At 37.6% G+C, this 26,710-nt stretch overlaps 4 protein-coding genes and 1 pseudogene across 4 annotated transcripts in view; 4 read left to right on the forward strand and 1 right to left on the reverse strand.

Moving 5' to 3' along the window:
• gogo (thrombospondin-1 like protein golden goal) overlaps window positions 1-26,710 on the reverse strand; it is a 533,136-nt gene that overhangs the window by 418,243 nt on the left and 88,183 nt on the right. The window lies entirely within an intron of this gene.
• LOC141436362 (uncharacterized) lies at window positions 46-1,463 on the forward strand (the record flags this gene model as incomplete). The annotated part of the gene is given in 3 exon segments (XM_074099301.1): window positions 46-263; window positions 431-472; window positions 1,430-1,463. Coding segments are annotated over 3 exon segments (294 nt in total), but the record flags the coding sequence as incomplete, so codon positions are not given.
• Window positions 631-15,779, forward strand: LOC141436603 (uncharacterized). The gene is made up of 6 exons (XM_074099599.1): window positions 631-1,634; window positions 3,578-4,881; window positions 5,354-5,504; window positions 6,334-6,489; window positions 6,870-8,182; window positions 15,690-15,779. The coding sequence occupies exons 1-6, from the start codon at window positions 1,494-1,496 to the stop codon at window positions 15,691-15,693; spliced, it is 3,069 nt and encodes a 1,022-aa protein (XP_073955700.1). The 5' UTR covers window positions 631-1,493; the 3' UTR covers window positions 15,694-15,779.
• Window positions 15,714-20,673, forward strand: LOC141436351 (juvenile hormone esterase-like). Its single transcript, XM_074099292.1, has 4 exons — window positions 15,714-15,799; window positions 17,280-17,435; window positions 18,097-19,421; window positions 20,245-20,673. The coding sequence occupies exons 2-4, from the start codon at window positions 17,295-17,297 to the stop codon at window positions 20,417-20,419; spliced, it is 1,641 nt and encodes a 546-aa protein (XP_073955393.1). The 5' UTR covers window positions 15,714-15,799; window positions 17,280-17,294; the 3' UTR covers window positions 20,420-20,673.
• On the forward strand, window positions 22,982-25,256 carry LOC141436357 (esterase FE4-like; annotated as a pseudogene).

Consider the following 26,710-nt stretch of genomic DNA (forward strand, 5'->3'; position numbering starts at 1 on the left):
ATTTATCCTATCAAGAAGTATACAAATCTCCTCTCAAAATCTAGTAAATCTAGAAGATACTTTTACAGATTTTGTTGCCTGTCCGATAGAAACATTTATGGTTTGCCTGGCCAGCAATATGGAATCGCAGGAGCTAGTCATTTAGATGACATGGTATATCTCTTTGATCCAAAGCAACTAAACTTGAAGTTGGATACAAACAGCCAGACATATGACATGATCAAACTGTCGTGTAAAGTTTTTACTAATTTTGCAAAATTCGGGTAAGCCATAATTGTGAATTATTTTATAATCGTATTTCATTTCACAATTATTGAGTTTTCTTGATTGAATTGCAAAAGCGTATCAACAGATTCTGATTATTTTAAGGCAATATTTTTGATCACTAGTCATAATCTTCTTTTAATCATGATAAAATTATCTTTTCCAGGAATCCAACTCCTGATTCTTCACTGGGTGTGAAGTGGCCTGGGTACAGTAACTACTCAAATAATCACTTAGATATTAGCGACAAACTAATCTTGGGCACAAACGTCGACGAAGACGTAGTCGCCTTTTGGCAAAAGATATTTCAAGACGCGTCAACGCCAAATGACAATTTCTTGTCAATCAAAAGTTAATTTGATGTGATGTTATAAAGTCCACTTTATTAGTGTCTTCGTTTTGAGTAAAATTGGTAATTGTAATTGATCAAACCTAATCCTTTTACGAGGCTAAGCATATTCTGACTGCAGAAATTCACCATTCTAATTTTACCATATTATCATGTTATACCCATCCAAAAATACAAGACATGTATTTTAGGTTTACTAGCTTAAATTGTAAATAGATCAATAACTCAGTTAAGAGTAGAAAGTGTTATTTTATCATTAATAATCCTTATAGAAAAATCTTATAGTAGACATTTTTTTCACTATAGATAAGTTTTAACTGTAATACTTTTTCAGCAACTGATTAATACGAGTACGAATATTTTTGTGGCATTGCTGAGTGAACCTCTTTCTCATGTACGAAAAATCTTCCATATTCAAACTGTGATATTTCTGGCTCCTTACTACATATATATAGCTTATAGTCATATTATTATAGTAGCACTCAGGTAATTTCAATTCATTGGTAATGACAGTTGCGCTGAAATTCCTATATAAGCTAACGCTACATTATACATAGATAAATAGCCGAAAGTACGACCCGTAGTACCATCTTGTCTCAATAAGCCATCTTGTACTGATCATCGAGAAAGTTACTGAGGCCCTGATTGTGAAAAAGTTGTACCTGCTGTGTGTTGTTTTAATATTCGCTACCTACCTAAAATATATTAACATTCTCACTATGATGTCATTAGCCTATCGACCGAAATTCCTATCAATAATTATCATTACATTGAGATAACAAATTTTAAAATTAAATATTTCCAACAATCATTAAGCCAATTCACTTGGATATTGCAAGAGGATAAGTGATCACAAAATCAAATTCAAATAATACATAAAATGGTGAACAGTTTAAGAGTGTGCGTAAAGCAAGGGTGGCTGGAAGGAGAGAGAAAAGAGTTAGTTACAGGGAACGGATCCTACTATAGCTTCAAGGGTATACCCTATGCGGCCCCGCCAGTTGGGAGGTGGCGATTCAAGGTAATAAAATAGATTACTGAGTTATTCAAATTCATAACGTGAGTAATCATAAATTTCGTTTGTACAATTATTTTATTTAAATATAAGTAATAGGTTAGCTTAGATTAGAACTTCGATTTCAATCAACAAAAAGAAGGAGCCCAATTTATGCGTCAATATTTTTAACACGATTTTCTAGGAACTTCCTTATTAGTGTTCCAAGTTTATGAATAATTATACAGAGAAAAATTAGGAAGAGTGATAATTATGAGTAAAATCATTAGTACAAAAATACTCGAATAAACAATTTCATGTGAGCCAATAATATATAGGTATCCCGGCCTAAAACACTGGAGCCTAAAGTTAAAACATAAAATGTAGCAATCATGTTTTTAATAGACAGATACAAAGAAAGAATTTTTCGAGATACCGTCCAGCAATTTCCAGAATTTTGTACTTCAAAAGGAAAAAACGAAACACTTGTCTTTAAACACCTTTTCACAAAAACTTTTGTTTGATGGTAGTTCTTAATATAGCATAACATCCATTAACGAAAGTCTGAAACCCTTAAATTTTAGTCTTCCTGCCTATGCCAGATATAATCAAAATAAACCCGCACGGCGTAAATTTTGCTAAGAAGTAAGGCTTTGCTAACACTGGATTTTATATAGTGTGTTACTGGCAGCCAGGCTTTTTTTAAGGGAAGTTAAAGTGACGTATTTCTGTAACTTAACCATGACATTAAATTAATGAATACGAGTTAACTAAAATTCAGACTTTGTTTCTGTCATTTACACTTACTTGTTAATTTACTTTGCTGTACATTGCTGGCATTATTATAATTTTGTTAGAAAGTTAACAAAGTCTGAATTAGTTTATTAATTAAATTAATGTCTTGGTTAAGTTACGGGAATAGATTACTTTAACCTCCCTTAAAAAATGCCTGGATGCCGGTAACACACTGCAGACAGCGCCATTTGTAAAATATGTATGGCTGACACCTGAAAATTTGTACAGAATCTTATGCACGTATCCAACCCGGATTTGACCGGTTTTTTTCATAAATTCACAGGAGCAAGGCCGTAAATAAAAGCGAATTATTAATTTGAGATTTAAGAATCTAAGATTAACCAATCTTAGATTCGCTGACGACATTGTTCTGTTCTCCTCATCCGCATCGGAATTACAAACAATGCTTCAAGACCTAAGCTCTGCAAGCCTTCGAGTTGGTCTGAAAATGAACCGGTCAAAAACTCAGGTAATGACCAACAGCACGAAACGTAAGGTAGAGGTAGACGGGCAGTTGTTACAATATGTCGACGAGTATCCCTATTTAGGCCAATTAGTCTCTTTCAGCCACAGACAAGATAAGGAAGTCGAAAGACGGATCCAAAACGCCTGGAAGAGCTATTGGTCTATGAAAGAACACATGAAGGGTGATCTTCCGCTAGCCTTAAAGCGGAGGCTCGTCGACATGTGTATACTGCCTGTCCTAACTTACGGTGCTCAAACATGGTCACTTACTGAGTTACAGAAGACTAAATTGAAGGTTTGCCAGAGAGCAATGGAGCGCAGTATGTTGGGAGTGAAACGGGTTGACCGGATCCGGAACACTATATTGCGCTCCAAAACACGCATTGCTGATGTGGGTGTCAAGACTGCCAGGCTGAAATGGGACTGGGCAGGCCACGTCAGCCGTATGGAACCCAATAGGTGGGCTAAAATAGCCACAGACTGGATACCACAAAATGGACTTCGGCGGCGTGGCAGACCCAGGCGTCGATGGCGGGACGATCTGGACGCCTTTCTTCGCAGCTGGTCAGAGATCGCCCAAGAAAGGGTAGAGTGGAGGACATGGGGGGAGGCCTTTGCCCAGCAGTGGGACACATCTACAGGCTTCTAAATAATAATAATAATAATAATTAATTTATCATATCGGCTTCATGGGTATCGTAACATTTCAGGCACCACAACCACCTGTTTCTTGGACGGGAATAAGAAAAGCAACGGAACATGGGCCAGTATGTCCTCAGTATGACTTCATACTCAAAGAGATCTGCCCAGGAGATGAAGACTGCCTTTACTTAAACGTTTATACCAAACAATTAAAGCCAGAGAAACCACTAGCTGTAATGGTTTTTATTCATGGGGGAGGCTTCAAATGGGGCTCTGGAAACGATGATAACTATGGACCAGATTTCCTAGTAGAAGAAGATGTGGTCTTAGTGACGATCAATTATCGACTGGATGTATTTGGATTTCTATGTTTGGACACAAGAGATGTGCCTGGTAATGCCGGAATGAAAGACCAAGTAGCAGCATTGAAATGGGTCAAAAATAATATTCAGCAATTTGGTGGTGATCCTCGCAATATTACAATTTTTGGGGAGAGTGCAGGTGGAGCTTCTACTACATTTCATGTCGTATCGCCTCTCGCTAAAGGGCTTTTCAATAGAGCACTAACAATGAGTGGAACTGCGCTAAATGAATGGGCAATGTCAGAAGATGCAGTGGATAGAGCCTTGGCTCTAGGTAAAAAACTAGGAATAGATACGGAAGATCCTGTCGAACTCCTTAATTTTCTACAGAGCGTTCCGGCTGAAGAATTAATAAATACAAAAATAACTCTAAATGAATACGAAGAAAAAACTGCTATGTGGAAAATCAACTATTTTTCGCCAATAATAGAGAAAAAGCTCGGCCAAGAGCCGTTCTTAGCTGAGCATCCTGTCGAGCTTCTAAAAAAAGGTGCTGGCAAAGACGTCGATGTTATGATTGGTTATACTGACGAAGAAGGATTATTTGGAATCTCGATGTTTTCAGACAGTTTGACTGACGTTTTTAGCAAATCCCCTGATCTTTTACTGCCCGCTAGCATCGTCACTAAAACTAGTCCTGATAGAGTATTAGAACTCGCTGAAAGAGCTTACACTCGCTATTTTGGGGACAAGAATTTAAATGAAAAAAGAATCAGAGGAGTCGTCACCTTCGCATCAGAAATGGGAATTTATCCCATTAAAGAGTTCGCCAAACTTTTGTCGAAGTCTGCGAAATCTAGAAGATACTTTTACAGATTTTGTTGCGTATCCGAAAGGAACATTTACGGTGCGCACGGCCAAAAATACGATATAATAGGAGCCAGTCATTTAGACGATATGGTGTATCTTTTTGACCCGAAACGGTTCAATTTAAAACTGGACATTACCAGCAAGACTTATGATATGATCAAACTATCATGTAAAGTTTTTACCAATTTTGCAAAATTTGGGTAAGTTATATCGTTTATTTGCTTTTTATGTTTTCAAAATTAGAGAAGCTAACCTTTGAAACTGGTGTATGGCATTTTAAGCGTATAAAGACTCTTATCTAATAAACATTTTATAATCACTTTTAATCATTATAAGTAAACGTCCCAGTGCTCGACACGCTAATGAATGCCCAATAAACGGCACCCTGCTGTCATCACTATTGCTAATGACATAAGATTAAAGATGCCAATTATAGGGACAGTGACGAGCCCTCGTACGTTTACTTTACTGTAAAATAGTTTACAATGTTATTATCGTTTGATTTTTATTTTTCTTTCTGTCTGCTTTAATATTTCGGTAAACCAAAATGTTCGTCTTTGTTTAACGCTTGTACTGTAATGTGTTAAGTTCATATATGTATTTTACGTCGTAGAACAAAGAGTTATACATACTTAGTACTAACATAATCAACATAATTTTATTTTTTTACAGAAACCCGACCCCTGATTCGTCTCTTGGTGTAAAGTGGCCTGTCTACAGCAACTACTCAAGGAACCACGTTGACATTGGAGAGACTTTGACGCTTGGTAACGATCTTGATGAAGAAATGTTCGCCTTCTGGAAGCAGATACATAAAGACGCAGTAACGGCTTAACTCTGTTAGGTATAATTTATTTAAAAATAGTACATTACATTATTGCAAAGTCCGCGAAATAGGGGAGCAGAAGAGGCACTAGCACTAGCTTTTCTCAAATAAATTCAAGGACATAATACCATGTCACTTGATGATGAACTCGTATCGAAAACAATATCACTTATTTGAATAAAAAACTACTACTCGTTTTAGGTGTAAACCGTTTAAGTATTTTTTTTTTTATTCCCGCCAAAATACTGCTATTTTTTGTAAGCTGTTTGGGTTTATGTTTTTGCCACTAAATCTTGTGATGATTTTATTTATAAAAAAATGGGAACACCTTATTAATTGGTTATTTTAATAAAATGAATCAGGCGTTACTTTGCGGAGGTCCATATCAATGAACTAAAAGAATTTCTTTGCTCACCCGCGACCTTATGATAGCTAAGTTTATGCAAGATATGCGTGTTCATGCAGTTCCTCCACCTCCACATTGTAAGAACACACACAAATCACACAAACCCATCTATCACCACCACCAGAATACGAAAAACAAACAACAAGCGACCAGTACTTAGTCACTTTGCCGCATTCTCGATAAAGATAAGTTACACTATCATACCTATCTATCACATATCTTGAGATACGAAAGTCCAATTAATACTAAAATTGTAGCAAGTATTTCATTTATGTTGGATCCCTAGCAACTGATGCAAATAAATCAAACCTCTGCATTAAAAGTGATAATATAAATCTTGGTTCACTTGAACTGCAACTGATGCAAATAAATAAAACCTCTGCATTAAAAGTGATAATATAAATCTTGGTTCACTTGAAGAAGAAAATGAAGATGCCTGATAAGAATCCAAGGGTATTGGTGCAGCAAGGCTGGCTTCAGGGCGAGAAGAAAGAAGTAGTGACGGGAGATGGACACTACTACAGCTTCAAGGGTATACCTTACGCTGCAGCTCCCATTGGAAACCTCCGATTTAAGGCAAGAGTTTGTGCATGTGAAAAAAGTTTGATATTTAGGGTATTAACGTCTGACAATATCTAGCAATCCCAGTTAAACAATTAGATAAAAATAAAAACCGAGAAAAATTTCCCCTCTTATGAAATCTTTGATTATTAATTTTGTTTATTATTTGCTGCCATAACCATCAAAGTACTAGACTAGTGAAACCTTAGTTTCCGTTGACAATTAAAAAAATACATCTATAATTTTGTCTACTGCTTTGAGTCACTCTATTATACCCTACACTCAAAGCATGGTTTTGGGAAGTGCCTATAACAAATCACAAGTCTTTGAACCTTTACATTTTGCTCATCTAACTCATATTCATCATTTTGAATTCCATTTTTCAACATTTTCAGGCACCACAACCACCCGCCGTTTGGACTGGTATACGGAAAGCAACTCAACATGGACCCGTTTGTCCCCAGTATAACTACTTAACACTCGCCGTGGTCCCTGGAAGCGAAGATTGTCTCTACCTAAACGTTTACACCCCAAAAATAACGCCGCAGAAAGTACTACCTGTCATGGTGTTCATACACGGAGGAGGTTTCAAATTTGGCTCAGGAAATGACGACAATTATGGACCTGATTTCCTTGTAAAACAAGACGTCGTTATAGTTACTTTTAACTACAGACTTGAGGTCTTAGGTTTCCTCTGTCTAGACACTGAAGACGTGCCAGGCAATGCCGGTATGAAAGACCAAGTAGCAGCTCTGAAATGGATCAAAGAAAACATACAAAAGTTTGGCGGTGATCCGTACAATGTGACTATTTTTGGAGAAAGTGCTGGCGGTGCGTCTACATCTTACCACATCATATCACCACTTTCTAAAGGTCTATTTAACAGGGCCATCGCGATGAGTGGAGTTGCTCTCACAGACTGGGCCATGGCTTACGAAGGTAGAACACGTGCTTTCACATTAGGAAAACAATTAGGTATCGAAACTGAAGACCCGCAAGTACTTCTCGAGTTTCTACAAAATGTTCCAGTAGAAAAATTAGTAAACACTAATCCTTCTTTGCACAAATTTGAGGAGATGTGTAGTAAAATGGTTAAAATGAGTTATTTTGCCCCTGTCGTTGAAAAGCAGTTGGGACAAAAAGCATTTCTACCTGAACATCCTGAGCATCTCTTGGTAAGCGGAGCAGGAAGTGAAGTAGATGTGATGATAGGTTACACAAGTGAAGAAGGTCTTCTAGGAATTTCAGCGTACGAATTATTATTTATGCCATTGTTTCACAAACATCCAGAATTGTTTGCACCATTTAGGATTATGATGAGCAATAATACACCTGAAAAGATTTGGGAGCTGTCTCATCGAATTCGCGAGTATTACTTTAAAGAGAAGGCAGTTGACTCGAAAGGTCTCGCGGAGTTTGTCAAATATGTTTCAGACTCCAGTACCATTTATGATACTCATCGTTTTATGGAGTTATTATCAAAATCAACCAATGCCAAGAGATACTTCTACAGATTTTGTTGCGTGTCAGATAGAAACATTTACGGTATGGAAGGTCTGAAATATGGAATCACAGGGGCTAGCCATTTGGACGACATGGTGTACCTTTTTGACCCGAAAGAGAAAAAATTAAAGATAGATGTCACCAGTAACGCATATAAGATGATTGAATTGTCCTGCAAAGTATTTACCAACTTCGCTAAATTCGGGTAAGTTTGAAATATAATGAAATCGAATTTAAGACACGGTTAAACAAGTTACGATAGTTCGCCTCAACTCAGTCTTACTAGTGTTTGTTTCCGATAACCGTAAAGCAGCGTTTCCACCAGAGAATTGCGAGGATGTGTTGCGAGGAATATGTTTTTTATTAACCAATGGAAACACTTCACTTAGCTCACCTCACTCCGCTCAGCTGTTTCCACCAGAGATGTGCTCAGCACATGCGAGGATGTGTAAATGAAGCATTTCTTTTGGTTAGTGAAAAACACATCCCTCGCAACACATCAAACATTATTGGTGGAAACGCTGCTTAAGTGTAAAGCATTAGTTTTTGGATCACCTACCATGTTTATCAGCCGAACTAATCTGCCACTTAAGATAATTAAGCAGATATACAACTCAGTTAGTGTATTGATCATGTTATGAGTCATATAATAAAAAAATAACCATTCACATTACTGACATAACTTTGATAAGCGCAATAAGTGAAGTGCTAATGCTAACTTTATCGTTGTGTACCAGGATATAATGAGATTAAGGCGTTGTCTATATGATCATCATCAGTTGCCGTTATTTTGCTGTAAAAACCTAGAATAGTAATATTGTTTGGTATTATTCTACCCGCAACTACGTCTGAGTCCCGTGGAAATTTCGCATTTTCGTAAAAGTCATCAACATCAGCCAAAAAACCTCCACTGCAGAACAAAAGCCTCCCCCTTTAGAACGCCACAATGAAGGACAACTCGCCACTCGCATCTACCTAGTGGGTGGCCTGCCAACGCATCGTTTTAAGGTTCGTGGTCGCCACTGGAGGACCTAATAAAATTGAGATAAATGTAATTGGTTATTCTAGGTTACTCAACCAACGCCTTGTGCCTACATTCTGTTCCTATATTATCTCAAGAAGATATTTAAAATCTTCAAAAACTCAAAGGTACTTTAAAGATTAACTTGTTGCTTTCCAGAAATCCGACCCCAAATTCGTCTTTGGGCGTAAAGTGGCCAGAGTACAACAGCTATTCCTGCAACCACGTCGACATTTCCGAGACACTTACTGTGGGAAGCAAGCTCAACGCCGACACTCTAGCATTTTGGACAAGGATTTACAATAAAGCGAAAACAGATACTGATGATTAATCGAAGAAACTGAAAACAGAAAATATTAAAAATGTCAATATCTTTATAAATCAAAATGTATCACCGAAATTACTTTCGAATGACGACGGCAACGAATTGGATAATTATTTTTTTGTTGTGTTCATATGTCAGGACAAGGTTTGTGCTAAATAAAATTTAAGAAAAAAACTGTAAGGGGGCGAAGCCGCGGGCAACAGCTTATTGAAATAAAAACAACAATTAAAATAAAATGATTATTCTCCTCGAGGGAGTCAACACAAAATACAGTCGAAACAACTGAATTATGTACGACCCATTGCTACTGGTGTCATATTGACATTCCATAATCTACCAAAGAAATTATGATAAGGTACCCACCATAGCCAAGGTAACCGACATAGCTCGAGTGAATTGCGAAACTGAAGTGGCATTGAGCGCAGCACATTGCTCGCAGGTCTGATGGCCGAGGGTCAGAAAGTTCTGAATGGCGTCCGCGGACCGGGAGACGAGCTGTCGGTAGGCCTCCAACAAAATGGTGCGACAACCCGCGTTAAGGTCGCGGGATCGCAGTGGAGCGGAAAGCACAGACCGGAGTGGAGAGCCTTAGAGGATACATCAGTGCTTGGAGGAGCCTTTTAATATCAATAATAATGATTCGAACAGAATTCTGAGAGCGGCACTTTTGCTTTGTCCTTTTTCTTTGTAATTCAGAATATTGCTTTTCCTAGAGCCTAGGCTGAACTATTATTATAAGGAGTACCCCAATATTGAATGTCTCGAGTTAATTTAATGGATTTATTTGTTTCAAAATATTTATATTTAACACAAATATCTTAGGTACTACCTAATATAGTTGAAATCACGAGTACAGTTATCCTAATGTCGCGAGTGGCTCAAGTAACTCTTTTTTAATACTTAAAAGGATTCCAAGTACTTCATGTTGTACAGTCACCATCGTTAATTTGGGACCCACTTAAGATAGAATATCTGTCATTTTGTATGACAATTCAAAGGACTTTTTCACGAAATGGGTCCCAAATTAACGATCGTGACCGTACCTACTAAGTGGGCTAAGGGGCTGTTTCACCACCCATTGATTAATTTTATTTGACGAATAAATGTGATGCTGTCTCCGTCTATTCGAACAAAACAAACAGAGACGGCCTCACATTTATCCGGCAAATTTAATCAATGGATGGTGAAACAGGAGGTAAGTGTAATAATAATGTAAACTCACTAGAATTTTATTTTTACAAATTTATTTAACTTGAAGTTTATTGTTTTTATTGTTGGTTTGGGTCAAACCTTGCAAAAATTTTGACCCACTACCATTAGTGGATTGACTTGAAGTTTTGGGATACATTTGTAGGTTGATAACAACGCAAATACAGTCAGCAAACAAAAATGCTATTCAAATGTAAATTTTTAACAGAAATTTAGTATAGTACATAAAGAAGCAAAGTTCATTTTAAACGCAGAATTATAGTAGAGGTGGCAGATCAATGAGTTTAACAGTAACAGGTGGGTGAATATTCGAGCGTTTGTACCGCCCTCATTGTTCTCAACACTTTTTTTAAACAGATTTTTAAGAAATAGGTACAACGAACATCAACATCCAACACATATTGATGAATGTTGACACATGTTGATGTTTATCGTAATTGAGAACAATGACGGCGGACAAACGCCCGAATATTCACCCAGGTATGCAATTCGACACCACTGCTCATTTTATTACCCCAGTAACCCACTCATCTCATGATGACGCAGCGCCTCGAATATCAAACAAAAACGCATCGCGATTCGAACGTTCGTCTGAAGCCAAGCTGGGGGCTGCCTCAAAATTAGAAAAGCGAAGTTCGTATCGTATCGTCTCGCTCATAGGTACTAAATACTATGAGCGAGAGCAGGACGACATGATACGCAGTTCAAACGGTGAATTTCGCAGTGCAGGCCTGTGACATTTTGCAATTCACTGCCTATTTAGACGTTACTAAGACTCGGTCTTACACCTGTCCCATTCCCGAATCCCCAGGCATTTTTAATGCACTCGCAAATTGTATTACTGTTTTTATACTATGCTCTATTGCTTTGCACTAACGAGACTAGACCTTGCCAGGTTTAAATTTACAAGGACGTAAGTACTATCAGAAATGACAATGCTATATTTGAAAAATATTGCAAAGAACTAAAAAAACACGGCATAATTGTGGCACTATCTGCTCACGTAGAAGCGATATACTTTCAGATAGTACAGGATCCCGACCCTATGAAACCATAGTTCCGTTTCTAGCCAAACATGTATGTAAGTATGTATGTCCTGGTGAAATCTTCCAAGTGAATTTTCACCTTTTTCCAGTGGATTGACGTGAAACTTGCCACACTTGTTTACAGTTACCAGCACCGATATCTGACTCAATAAAACGTGCATAAATATCTGATACGACTCTATTTCTAGGGCCGATAGACGTGTCTGATATTTTTGCACGCTCCACTGTGGCAGATATTAATGCAGGTGTATTTAGGTCCGGTGACAATAATATATGTGGTACTGTAATTTTGGTGGTTTGGGAACTCCTCAATAGTTAATGGATCGATTTGAAAATTAGAACGCATATGTAGTTTGAATTAGAATGCGATACCTACAGTCGACAAAAGTTATTTTACATTAAAATGTATGGCAACCTAGTTAAAAGTATAGTATAACCGAACTTTTTTCTTGATTCTAGAGACAATAATTTCAGATTTTCAGTTGTTTAATTGAAACCTTGTATATATAATACATTGTTGCATATCCTACTAATAAATGCGAAAGTTTGTCAGTATGCGTGTATGTGTGGGTGTATATTACTTCTTCACGCTCACACTTCTGGGTAGATACGAATGCTATTTAGAATGTACATAGCTGAACATCTGGAATAACACAGAACTTACTTTTTAACCCAATATTCTCACGGGATCGGGATAAAACCTAGCAATCGTAAACACTAGGATTAAAAACATGAAATTTGGCGAAAATTGTGTGACGTTAATGAAATCCACGATGTTATTTTTGGAAATTTAAGAAAATCTCGAAATTTCAATTCATCTGCTTTATCTAATGGTTTACGCGAACAAAACCGCGGGTAAAAACTATTAAACAATATTAAATTTATAAATATACATAATCACTAGTCTATCGGGATCTTGGACGATGGCTTAGGCAGTTGCCTCACCGCCGGTAGCCAATCGCTATCGACTATTTTCTTACTCAAGAAACGAACAAAAGATATCATTCCTGTGTGAGTAAACGAGATACATATATTAATAGTTGATCGCTGGCTGTTCACACCGCCGGCGAGAACTCTCTTCGCTCTTTTGTCGCAGTGACAAGAGATATAAAACTCGCTGAGCTATAAAATTAGCTCAGTGATGTTAGCTTGACAGCCGCCCCGCTCGCTTATAGCCTAGCGACATAACTACACTCGCTTCTCGCTGCTCGCTCACTCGTTTCTAGTTACCTAGCTCTAATCGCTTCAATCTCATCGTCGGCGGTGGGACAAGTACCTTAATCTGGCAATATGGTTTTAGACTAATAAATATATTTTATTTCCAGAACAATACCTACAGGTCCAACTATAAAAAATGTATATTAGGTACAATAAAATTAAATAAACTAAAACTTATGGGTTTTTATGATGTCATCGCTAAGTTTGCAAATCATTAGGTTTAAGACACATATTGCATTAACTCAGACTGCTATTAATTAATTTTTCAGCCAGTATTTATTTTTATCAAAGCACCTGCAATCATTTATCTACTTATTGAATGAACAGAGGCAATTCAGGGCACACACTGGCAATTTAAATCGAGACCCATTTTGGAACCTTGCACATCAAACATCGCAATACATCCCCGTGCCTGTAAAGGAAGTCGATAAAACATTCAGTATGAAACAGTTCTATAATGAGTTATCTTATCGTCTCATGTGAGTGATAAACATACTAAGTATAGGGATATTTATTTCCGGGTTTTTTTGATAAATTGTTGTTCGATGACCGATTGGTAAAAGGTGCTATGATGTCATCGTCGGTAACTAAAAATAAACCAAACCTAAAAATTATAACGATTTTTGTAGTTTGATTTGGTAACATTAACTGTATTTATCTTGTATCTTGAGTTTTTTTTCGAATGATGAGATTTTTAAGCTGAATATAATAGAAACATTCTTGTTGGATAGAATATTTTTGCTGAGTTGTCACTCTATAATACTCCCATTTCCCATATCATCGATATTTTAATTTAGTGTATTTATTCATTCAATATTACTATAGTGATTTACGTTAAGTTACAAGAATTCGTATTGAAGTCATCAAGGGTAATATAAATAAATATCTCGGGACAATTCACTCCAATTGACCTAGTCCCAAAGTAAGCTTAGCGAAGCTTGTGTTATGGGTACTTAGCAACCACTAGGCCATCTGGTCGTCTAAGATTAATAATGAACTAAAAGAATTTCTTTGCTCACCCGCGACCTTATGATAGCCAAGCTTATGCAAGAAATTCTTTTAGTTCATTGATAATATAGACCTCCGCAAAGTAACGCCTAATATAAAAAAACCGGCCAAGAGCGTGTCGGACACGCCCAAAATAGGGTTCCGTAACCAGTACGTAAAAATTAAGTAATATTTTCGATGGACGCTCTATTTTAATGAAAATTTGCACTTTAAAGTTAAATATTTCGCAAACAAATCGCTAAATCGAAAAATCGTCTTAGCAAACCCCTAATGGTATAAAGACCTATCCAATGATATTCCACACTATGAGGTTGGATGAGAAAAAAAATCAGCCCCACTTTACGTCTATGGGAGGTAACCTAAAGAAAATATTTTTTAATTTTTATTGTACTATTTTCTCGGCATTCGTGCAAAATTACAGCTTTCTAACATTGATAGTCCCTGAGCAACGCCGCGGACGGACAGACAGACAGACGGACATGGCGAAACTATAAGGGTTCCGTTTTTGCCATTTTGGCTCCGGAACCCTAAAAAACCGGGCAAATGCGAGTCGGACTCGCGCACCGAGGGTTCCGTGCACATTTATAGGTATGTAAACGGGAATCGTGCCTTGAAGATATTTCTCGATTTTTCCGAGTGATTTAATACATCCAGTGTCAGTCAGTGGGTCAGATTAAATTGGTCAATAATGTTTACAGACAGACATAAAAAATCAAGATTTTTCAGAGTTTTCTAGTTGGTTGTGTTATAATAGCTACCTTCATACCAAATTTCAAGTTTCTAGGACAACTGAAAGTACCCTATAGGTTTACAGTGCACTGCTATTTGTATGGAACACGTTGTTTAATGACTGTAACTTTTGATTGCGTTGACTTAGAAGTTTAATTTTTTCAGGGCTTCAAGGAACCGCAGATTTGAGTATCCAATATCAATTTCAGCTTGATGCGTCCGTGATCCTATTTGGGTTCCGTTTTTTTTCCTTTTGAGGTACGGAACCCTAAAAATGAATCCCTATTTCCATTGGTCACGGCACCACGCGTGAACGGCTAGACCGATTTCGCTATTTCTTTTTTTGTCGTGTTTGCGATTGTCAGAAGAAGGTTCATATAAAAGAAGATTTAGAAAATTCAAAAAAATACACTGGGGGCAAAGCCGCGGGCACCAGCTATAGTAATACTACAAAAAATAAATACAGCCGTAACTTTAATTTCTGATTCTTGCCAAATTAGCTAGTGTTATTTGCTGATCTTTTATTTATATTATGGCAGAATAGGTGATCAATAAAACCCATAGATCCATGTAACAAGTTATATTGTGTAGTGTAGACGACCAGATGGCCTAGTGGTTAGAGAACCTGACTACGAAGCTTGAGGTCCCGGGTTCGATTCCCGTGTCGGGGCAGATATTTGTATGAAAAATACGAATGTTTGCTCTCGGGCCTTGGGTGGGTTTTAAGTATGTATCTATATCTATATAATTATATTTATCCGTTGCTTAGTACCCATATCACAAGCTTTGCTAAGCTTACTTTGGGACTAGGTCAATTGGTGTGAATTGTCCCGTGATATTTATTTATTATTTATTTATATTTTCCTTGCCTTGTCCTTGCCTAATTGAAATGCACCCATGCATTTAAACAAAATTAGTAGAAATTCTTTGTTGTACTCTTGGACTCAAAGTGCCTTCATAATTTCAACTTTTCGTACTGATTTCAAAATGTTTGCTGCATCATTTTAGGGCACACGAAAGATAATCTGGACTGATACAAACTTACATTTACCGTTCACAGTGGCACTGTAATCGTACAACAGCCATGAAATTAGCACGTAGATAGACTTAGTTTTTATTCCAGTCAACTGTCTAAATAAATTGGTATTTTTTTCAGATAGGGGTAGAGATATAAACAGTAGAAGGATTGGACGTTAGAGTGACATTGATAGTGTGACAACGCTATGGGCAAGACGATTTACGAAAGCGATAACGCCGACAGTCATTGTAAGTAACACGTTTTGTTTGGGTGCGTATCTAATCGTATAATTTTTGAAAGTCATAATATAATGATAATGACTATTATTTTGCTCACCGCGACCTCACTCTCCTTGCGCGCTTTGTTGGTATGGACTTCCGCAAAGTTACGCTTGATTCAAAAAATATTCGTAGCGATTTCGTTCATGATTTTTTTCTTCGGAGAAACCGTTGTCAGACGTTTTTAGGTGATCATCCTGTAGAACTCTATAGGTTAGGTTAAGTTTGTTTTATAATAATTCTGAATTATTATTAGATTCGGAGAAAAAGAGTTATGTTATGATTATGACAAACATAACATTGTGACAAACACGTGACAAAGATGACTTTCAACAGCAATGCGAGCCTATATGTGCCCGTTTTAACCGACTTCAAAAAAGGAGGAGGTTCTCAATTCGAGTGTATTTTTTTTGTTTCTTTGTTACGCGATAAATCCGCAATTATTTTTTTTATTCGACTGGATGGCAAACGAGCAAGTGGGTCTCCTGATGGTAAGAGATCACCACCGCCCATAGACACCTGCACCACCAGGGGGATTGCAGATGCGTTGCCAATCTAGAGGCCTAAGATGGGATACCTCAAGTGCCAGTAATTTCACCGGCTGTCTTACTCTCCACGCCGAAACGCAAAAGTGCAAACACTGCTGCTTCACGGCAGGATTAGCGAGCATGATGGTGGTAACAATCCGGGCGGACCTTGCACAAGGTCCTACCACCTGCTGTGGGCCGAATTTCAAAATTATTTTTCAATTCTAAAGGACATACTTCCGAGGTTGTCCTATTCACACCAAGTCAAGATCTGATGATGGGATTCTAGGGAAATCGAGGACAAACCTCAAATTTTATAAGCACACCTATGGCGATTTTGGAATTTTTAGCATTAAGATAAGCATTTACATTCAGAAAGTATCATTTGGTAAACTGGACCTGATGAAGAAGACCGTAGATGGCCAACTCGTCAAAGCTAAGTAATGCTCGCGCGTCTATAAATGATCATGATTAATAAACCTAAGCGACTAAGAAGAAGCTTTAAGTTAATAATTCTTTCGAACTGATCTGATGCTGAAGCCGGAAGGTAGGAAACGGAACTCTGTTATAAAACAACGTAACTAAGCCGGTTTGGGCTTAATGGAATCGTTGTTTATTATTGTTCTAAATCTATGGTTTTGATAAATATTTAATTTTTTGATGGTGATAGGTATGTAAAATCCCATTATCATCAAACGTAGCAAATTTTAAGTCAGTACGACCATTGGAAGTAGATCAATGGTCAAGATATAATGAAGACGAAGCCAACAAACAAACAAATACTGAGTATGTATAAACAATTAACAATAATAATGAACTGAAGTTTACATTACCTTTCATGTAGTAAAAAATGGTCGACTCGGTTTTTATGCTTGTGGGCCGTGATGTGTGATGTATCTGGTTAATTATTTCTAGTGATACAGGATGCCGACGACCCGATGTCTGCGTCCGTGATCAAACGCACGCGCCTGGGCTGGCTGGAGGGGGAACGCAAAGCGCTGGTCACCGAGGACGGACACTTCTTCAGTTTCAAGGGCATCCCCTACGCGAAGCCGCCTTTTGGGAGCCTCAGATTTAAGGTAAAAAAACATGCTCTTGGCCGGCTTTTATCAAGTATATTGGCGTGAGTAGTGAGTAGCCGTGGTGGCCTATGACCTAAGACCTAATTCACTAGATTTAACTAATATTATATTTAAAGTGTTTTGCATAAAATTTCTATCACAAGAATAAAGAGATGCATCAAAAAATATTTAAACCATTTAATTGATGCCTACTACTAAAGGTACTTACTTACTTAAGGTATTTACTTACTAAAAGTACTAAAAGGTGCTGATAAACTTGAGCATTCAGTTGTAAAAGAACATCGAGCCTTAGCCGTTGTTATTTGAGCATTCAGTTATAACAGAACATTAAGCGTTATTATTTGAGCATTCAGTTGTAACAGAACGTTGAGCGTTAGCCGTTATTATTTGTCGAACTGAACAACGAACACAGCTAAGCATAGAACTCGCTAGCACACTTGCTCCAATATTCGCTAAAATGCTCCTGTCTATTTTGTGAGTTTTTACTTATAATGTTACATTCGTTAGAGCTCATTAATTACAAGTAAATTCTCAAGTTTATCACTACCTTTACGATAAAGAACACCTTTACTAGTTGCTGTGATCTCATTCTAGTGCGTCGCACTAATTTTGATCTCATGATGCCCTCGTACTAATTCACTCAATTTTTAACTTTAAGGCACCTGAACCTCCAGCACAGTGGACAGGAATCAGAAAAGCAACAAAGCATGGGCCAATTTGTCCTCAAAAAAAGCTGCAAAGAATGGAATGCCACGATTGCATAGGCAATGAAGATTGTCTTTACCTTAACGTTTATACTCCCAACATGGAACCCAGTAATCTTCTGCCAGTAATGGTCTTCATACATGGAGGTGGATTGAGGTATGGATCGGGAGACGAACAAGATTATGGTCCCGATTTTTTAGTCAAACAGGGTGTCTTATTGGTCACGTTTAACTACAGGCTGAATACATTCGGGTTTCTTTGTTTAGATAGTATGGAAGTGCCTGGTAATGCAGGGTTTAAAGATCAGGTTGCTGCACTAAGATGGGTCCAATGTAATATTGAAGATTATGGTGGAGATCCAAACAATGTTACGATTTTTGGGGAAAGCTCAGCCGGTGTAGCACTACACGTGGTATCGCCGATGTCAGCTAATCTTTTCAAAAGAGCTGTTTTGCTAGGAGGAATCCCAATGTGCGATTGGTCAGTGGACGTCTCGCCCAGAAGCCGAGCTGTAACATTAGCTTACCTGTTGGGCTTAGAAGTTGAAAACCCAGATTCTGATCAATTATTGAAATTTCTGCAAAGTTTATCAGTAGACGACATTATAGTTAAAGCTCCTTGTTTGTTTCGCTCGGAAGATATGCACAATTTTGTTTTAAATATGAGTCATTATTCATCTGTCGTAGAAAAAGACTTTGGACAAGAACGATTTTTAATTGAAGATCCCGAAGAATCTTTAATGAATGGAAACGTAAACAGAGTAGATGTGATGACAGGTTATGCCAACATGAGCGCTTCTGATAGAATCGGCATGCTAATGAACCTTGCATTAAACATTTATAAAACTGCTCCCGAGCTCTTTGTACCTCGAAGAATTTTAAAGGATGCATCAAAACATAAAATTCTGGATATTGCGAACAAAATACGGGATCATTACTTTGGAGAGAAATCAACTACTCATATAACTTTGAAAGAATTTGTCAGGTACATTTCAGACTGTTGCTGCCTTTTGGGAACATATCGATACATGAGGTTTTTGTCGTACACATTCTTGGGAAGGCCAGCACTGTACTTCTTCAGATTTTGCGGAGTTTCCGAGAGGAGCATATATACAGAAGAGAGTCGCGAGAAGTATGGCATAGTAGGGGCGAGCCAATCAGATCTGATGCTGCACTTATTTGAGCCAAAAAACGCAGGGCTAAAACTAGATAAAGAAAGTAAAGGATACAAACTGATTCAAATGCTGTCTACTATTACAACAAATTTTGCTAAATTTGGGTAAGTAAAATTAAATAGATACCTATGTACAAATTATTAATTATGAGAATACTAATTGAAATCATCCTATATGCAGCGTGAGGTCAAATTGATGTCATTGGCATCAAAAGTACGGGCTCTGGTTATGAGGTATATTTTTACACATTGCAATAATGTGATCCATAAATCCCGGGAAATTGCATAGTTCCCATGGGAAAGTGGTAAACGAATACTAGGAAAATCTTTGTATGAATGATCGGCATATTAATAATCGAGTCGAGTCGCTCCCTGCGCCTGATGTAAGAACTACGTGTACAAAAGTATAACGGAGATAGTAGAATTTATAAGTTCATGTACATAATTCCTGCACAAATTCTTTATGATTAAAACACATCTCTGGTGCATGGTGCAAACGCAGCCTTAAACGATTAAGAAAATCATTCCATTTTACGTGTAGGGGATGTACCTTAATTTTTTTTATATTTTACTTGTGTGTCGCCGTAGTTACACACATGAAAATTTCAGCTTTCTAGCACTAACAATCTCTAAGCTAAGCCACGAACGGACATGGTGGAAAATAGACAAACAAGCCACTTGACGACTATGTGCTAGGCTCTGTAGTTTTGCTCCGTCCGACCATCAAAGCATCGGCAATTTTAAGGTGATTTTCCACAGGCGAGGCGTAACGAGACGAGAATTGAACGCGGCTGCTCGCGGCGGGCGCGCGAGATACAAATTTAAATTCTCGTCTCGCCTCGTCTCGTCTCGCCTCGTCTCGTCTCGCCTCGTCTCGTCTCTCTCTGTCTGTCTCGTCTCGACTAGTTTCTGACTGACTGACTTTCAGCAAACCCTTCGTGGATGACTGCTACTCGAATATTGTCTGGTGTGAGTACGATTACTTCGCCGAATCCTACATGGACATTGATGTGGATCTGAACCCTGGCGCTGCTCTTAACGACGATGTGGTTGACTTCTGGAAGAGTCTGTATGAATACGCTGGAGTCAAGATGGAGATGTAAATAGCAAAATACTACCTACCCGCTAACTTATTTTGTTCAAATATGTAATCAGATGTTTTTATCCCGATATTTCGACACAGTTGCATGTATCATGATTATGATACACCGATATTTATTTATTTATTTATTTATTGATATACCAACAGTGTTTACACAGGAAATTACATTAGATTTACAATGGTTCTTATACTATATGTAACACTAACAATAGGTATATACAGCGCTCAACGTATATGTGGATAGATTAAATAGTATTTTAGATTACATTAAGTTAAATTTTGCATTAAATCAAAGACTCATAACCAGTGCTAGTTATTGTCGTCTTTGAAATGATTCAACAGTTTTTGTCTGAATGACGCGTATGAATCGTTGAAAATATCAATGTCATGTGTTTCGATTTCATTATATGTTCTCATTATACGATTCAGGGGACAAAATTTACCAAGATTGGTTCTGTGCTTTTCTGTAACGAAAATATTGTTGATGGGATATCTCGGGATGGTACGTGGTACCTTTAGACTTATGTTATTAAGGACCGCTGGAGCAGATAGACGGAGGTGACGGGTCTACACGTGACCTTGATGCATATCTGGGGAGAGGCTATAATAGAAAGATCTCTCTCCAGGCAGATGTAATGTTGGGGACTGAAGACCGAACGAAGAGCATTGGCAGTTTTATTTATGCGTCTGAGTTGAGAAACTTTGATGGCGTTATGCAGGATTTTGGAGTTTCTCTATTTACTCACTAGATGGCGCTGGGAGTTCTCCCTTTTTAGAGGTTGGTCACCACCAACCTGGTGCAGTCTGTGCGTCATATGGGCGTTTGCAAGTGGTCTGTTCCGTCGCATGATTTCGAGTTGCTCAGAGCCTTATTGAAAAAGAATCGATTCCAAATATCACAACTCAAAATTTTAGTGCTGGCGTAGTGAATTTTTCGAAAGATCAGAAAATAAAACACGAAAACGGTGAGACTTACAAAGTTTATTAAGTATTGTTGTTGTTATTGTTTGGTATAAACTGATCCACCAGTCCCATCCCATCGCTCTCTATGGGAAACTACGAGCGCTCGACTCCAGCAACGCGGTGTGGAAGGGAGAAGAAACCGCCACGTTATTTTCCCAATATAGTCGTCACGAAGGTTCACTATTAATTTTCAATCAATGACCACGACTTTTCTCCTCTCTGTCAAGAGTGTAGCGACTAAGAAGAAAGAGGATCATGAATAACGAGTGGAAACTGTCCATACGAAAGTCACAACCCACGCTAAGCGGAAGTCTCGCGTTAGTAAATTTTCAGATGATGTAACGAGTATTACAACGTCGAGTGGCTGGCAAAGCTTTTAAGGATATCATGTTTATACTCGTACGTTAGTTTGATTCTATTATTAAATAAATGATTCTCAAATTATGTAAGTTGTACATTTACGACTGTTTTTTAATTCACAACCTTAGGTATTTTAAGTATCATCGCCAAAAGGAGGTAAAAAAAACCCTATTTACCTAATTTCATCGAAATCGTTGGAACCGTTTCCGAGATCCCAAAATATATAATTACTAGCTTTTGGCCGCGGCTCCGCCGCGTGGTATTCGGTTATTGCGCGCTTTTCCCTCGGGAATTGTGCATTTTCCGGGATTTTTATTCTCGTCTCGCCTCGTCGGTGGAAAATTACCATTAGTAACACATCAAGACTTTTAAATGGACTATGAACCGATACATTATCATTTTAATATCAATGTAATGATTAATGACCTATTCAAGTTAAAACTGATTTTTATTTCAACTGATATTAATGACTAGTCGTTGCCCATGGCTTGGTCCACGAATAATTTGCTTAAATCTTGCATCTGAAGTTATCATTCTTGTAAAAAGTAGTCAGTAATTAATGCTACAAATAAAACCAAAAAAATAGACAAACATACATACGCCCAAAAACATAACCCTCCTTCGAGCAGTCAGGTGAAAGTAAAAACGAGAACGCAAAGAATTAAACGTTAAGCATAGTGGAGCTTGCGCGAGCGTTTGTAGAGCAGAAAGTAAGATAAAATTGTATTGTTTATTAACACGGACATGTGCAAAGTAACGCCTGAACCAAACAATTTTTTTTGTATATTTTTTTATGTTATTTATACTAAGTATTTGTTATAGTAACGACATTAGAAAAACACAATCATTACGTATTCAAATCTCTTTCAATAGCATAAGCACCGGTCCCGTAATCGTGAGATACAATCCTGTAAGAGATTAATAGTTACACGGAAAGTATTGCAACATATGGTTCCATTTGTTGCCTTTTGGGTACGGAGCCCTAACATAGTATCTAAATATGTAAAGACACACATACTGAAGCACGAGTGTCATGTGTCTGTAAGACCACTTTGGTCTTACACCTTTGTTTTGTTTTGTTAGTGTTAAAACAAATCCTCTTCTACGTTTCACACATAAATGTAGATCAAAAGATCTATATCAACACAGCAACCCGTTTGTAGGAAACCCAGATTTATATTATATATGTCGATTTCCTTGTATCAATAAATGATAAAATTCAATAACTAATAGATAAACTACAGTAGGTAACGCTTGTGACATAAATATAAAAGACAAGTAATAAAAACCGTATTCATTGGAAGAACGTCGGTCTTGAAGTATTAGCTGTTGGCTATTCTAAAATGGTTCTGGTTAAAGTAAATGAAGGTACATTGGAAGGGACGCACGAGCAAAACCCGTATGGTGGTACATTCTACAGTTTCAAGGGAATACCTTATGCCGAACCGCCGATTGGAGAGCTTAGATTTAAGGTACCTAAAAATTCCAAGTGTATTGTAATAATTACTACTATTCATTTAAATAAAGATTTCATAAAATAATAACATCAGTTGACTCAGATTCAATTTTGTTGATACATTTGTTTTCATTAGACATTTAATATTTCGACAGGAAGTAGACAACAATCACATGACTTAAAATGAATCACCACTCGACCAGTGAGCTCATAAAAACCTAAGGTCTATGTCCCGTTAAATATATGTCTAATATCATCTCATCAATCATATCAAATAGCATTTTTTTTATATGAAAATATGTTTTGCAAGTTATATTGATTTTCATTTAGATTATTAAGTGATTTAAAATTATATTTACATTTTGATATTCAACTAAAAATATTTTCCAATAAACAGGATCCCCAGCCTATCAAACCGTGGAAAGGAGTGAGAACAGCAAACGAGCTCGTTCCGACTGTTACCAAATCGACACTTTGTCTTTTGAAAACAAAGGAAAGGGCGGTGAAGATTGCTTGTATCTTAATGTCAACACACCTAACTTGAAACCCACTAAACCTTTGCCCGTCATGGTATGGATACATGGTGGAGGTTTCTTCAGTGGGTCCGGTAGTGACCTAACATACGGTCCTGAATTTTTAATCAGACACGATGTTATCTATGTATCCATAAACTATAGACTTGATGTGCTCGGCTTCCTCTGTCTGGATATAGAAGAAGTGCCAGGCAATGCTGGTTTGAAAGACCAAGTGTTAGCTCTGCGATGGGTTAAAAGAAACATCAACAATTTTGGTGGAGATCCGGAAAATATTACTATATTTGGCGAGAGTGCTGGCGGAGTCAGTGTCTCTTACCACTTGATGTCGCCGATGTCAAAGGGTTTGTTCAAACGTGCTATACCTCAAAGTGGAGCGTCTACTTGTAATTGGCCAAATATTACTGAACCTCTAGAGAAAGCCATAAAATTCGCAAGAAAATTGGGCTTCAAATCAACAAATACACGTGAAATTTATAAATTCTTACAATCTCTGCCAGTGGAAACTATTGTGAAATTAGATGTCCCAGTAACGTTTGACGAGCAATCTATACTGCCCCTTCACTTAAATTTCGGTGTTGTCAGTGAAAAGAAGTTTGGTGACAATGAAGTATTTTTCAGCGGAGACGTGTTTGCCGTTCTGCGTCAAGGCATCCACGAGGGAGTTGACGTGATGTCCGGTTTCACCGAGCACGAAGGTGTTTTCGGGTTGGTTATTAGAGGATTGTATGAAATATTTCGAAAACAGTTGAATTTTCTGAATTTTTTGTCCAGAAGACATAAGATATCATTGTTCTACGAAAGATGCGTTAGAAGTGGGCAGGAAATTAAAAAAGTATCATATAAAGATGAATTTATTACTAAAAGTAATATGTTGCCGATAGTTCGGTTCTGCTCTTTAGAAGATTTCGAATTTGGGTCAATTCGTTGGCAAAAGATTGCAGCAAAAGCGAGTCGGAACAAATTTTACCTATACAAGTTCACTTGCAAATCTGATCTTAACATATTTAGTGACGTATGTCAAACTAGGGAAATGCTTGGACCTGGAACCTTTGTGTGCCATGGGGACGACACGATGTACCTCTTTCCACCAAAAGCATTCAATATAAAGATAGATTTGAAATCGAAAGAGTTCCAAATGATAGAAACTGTCACAACACTATGGGCCAACTTTGCCAAATACGGGTAAGTTCAGAACAGGAGCATGCAAGGGTTTGTTATGAGCGTTTTTGCACCCGGTAATTTAAAACCTACGAAAGACAGTCTCTAAAACTCTTTATTGCCCGCGAACGATTTAAGATTTTTAAATTAGATTTATTTGTTGGACAAAACGCATTTTTCTCTTCTTCGTGCATGTGATTTTGATTTTGTTATATTTTTACGCTTTATTTCATATCTTCGCAAGTTTGTAATGTTATGAAATGTTAACAGCCTTTTAGGATAGATTACTCTAATAAAAATATTATTGCTTTCAAGTGGAGCGAGTCATCGACAACTCAGTCGTCAGATCATACCACACCGTAACAGTCGACTGTCAATATTTAAACAACATAGTAACAACAACAACAACAAAATAAACCTCTTTCAGGAACCCTACCCCGACCGCAGCCTGGGCGCACAGTGGACCCCCTATACCTTGGAAAAGCAGGACTACCTTGACATTGGGACCAACTGGTCCCGAGAACGCATCCAGGGCAAGACGATATCCAGTTCTGGGAGGCTATATACAGGCAATACCTGCCGAACCATATTCTTTAGAAGTTTATATCTCATAACAATTTTGTTAAAAATTATAATATTTTTAATTTTGTATTATAAAAGATTGCCCGTGCTGCTACTACAAAACAAAGACGATCGTTGAACACGTGTTTCGTAAAGAAAACAATCGATTTCAGTCATGTGTTTAGTATTTTTGTTTTATGTAGATATTTTGTTTTCTTATTAATGTATCTAAATTATAAATTTTGTAACGACCTTTTCATCAAACCTTGCTGTCTTGGGTAGGCATTTACAAAATGTGTGTAACTAAACTATAATTTCTGATTAAAACCTATTATCTTTGGTAGTCAAGTTGCTTTATTATTGATAATCTTCAATTAATTAATTTTCCTACTAATTTGTGATCATGGCTAAATCAAAGAATACTGAGGCACAAAAGCGAGTTCAACAGCACTAACTAATCAATTAGGTAATGTAGTTTTAAAAGCTTTTGAAAAGAGATTCCCACATTAGTTTTGTAAGGCATTACTAATCTGCATGGTCATTTATTTACCAACTCAATTTACTCTCTTATCCTGGAAATCCTCTTTCCTGGAAAAAAATGTGATGTCCTCCCTTGCCTTCCACACCGCAGAGCTGGACTGGACTCCGAAGTTCGTAGTTGGCAATAGCTCTGCTGCCCAGTCTCACATTAGGTCCCGCATTCGCCTTTTACAACACCCACAGGAAGAGACTGGTTCATCTCATTCTAAAACTGGCTACAGCATGAACTCAATCGAGCCATTTATTTATTTCGAAACAGCACAAATTAAATGTTACAGTAAGTCTCTATGTTACACCCACTTCACTGAAACTGAGCCAAATAAAAGTTGCCGACAGTTACGTAATATACTTAGGACAAATAATCTACTCCTAGGTCCAATTTTGAGAAAGAGGTCAGTCGAACGAATGTCCAATCTAATTTGCCTGAGCAAAGTTCGATTAACTAGACAGCATCTTTTTCTCTCGAATCCGCAGTGTCTCACAAGTCTGCCTAACCCATGCATTTAACATTATAATTTACTAATGTTATACCGTAGTCAAGATACCCGCGGACCGGGAGACGAGCCTGTCGGTAGGCCTCCAAGAAAATGGAGCGGATCGCGGTGGATGCGGAAAGCACAAGACCGGTCTGAGTGGAGAGCCTTGGAGGAGGCCTATGTCCAGCAGTGGACGCCTTTCGGCTGACATGATGATGATGATGAGTCAAAATAGCACCAAC

This window comes from Choristoneura fumiferana, chromosome 16 (assembly GCF_025370935.1).
Source record: "Choristoneura fumiferana chromosome 16, NRCan_CFum_1, whole genome shotgun sequence".
NCBI lineage: Eukaryota > Metazoa > Arthropoda > Insecta > Lepidoptera > Tortricidae > Choristoneura > Choristoneura fumiferana.

What these genes read in the sequence shown, in the direction of transcription:
- LOC141436603 (XM_074099599.1), top strand. Translation starts at nt 1,494, where the DNA reads ATGGTGAACAGTTTAAGAGTGTGCGTAAAGCAAGGGTGGCTGGAAGGA. An exon ending in ACCAATTTTGCAAAATTTGG is followed by an intron (nt 4,882 to 5,353) that starts GTAAGTTATATC and finishes ATTTTTTTACAG; the next exon opens with AAACCCGACCCCTGATTCGT. An exon ending in TTGGAAACCTCCGATTTAAG is followed by an intron (nt 6,490 to 6,869) that starts GCAAGAGTTTGT and finishes CAACATTTTCAG; the next exon opens with GCACCACAACCACCCGCCGT.
- LOC141436351 (XM_074099292.1), top strand. Translation starts at nt 17,295, where the DNA reads ATGTCTGCGTCCGTGATCAAACGCACGCGCCTGGGCTGGCTGGAGGGG. An exon ending in TTGGGAGCCTCAGATTTAAG is followed by an intron (nt 17,436 to 18,096) that starts GTAAAAAAACAT and finishes TTTAACTTTAAG; the next exon opens with GCACCTGAACCTCCAGCACA. An exon ending in ACAAATTTTGCTAAATTTGG is followed by an intron (nt 19,422 to 20,244) that starts GTAAGTAAAATT and finishes ACTGACTTTCAG; the next exon opens with CAAACCCTTCGTGGATGACT.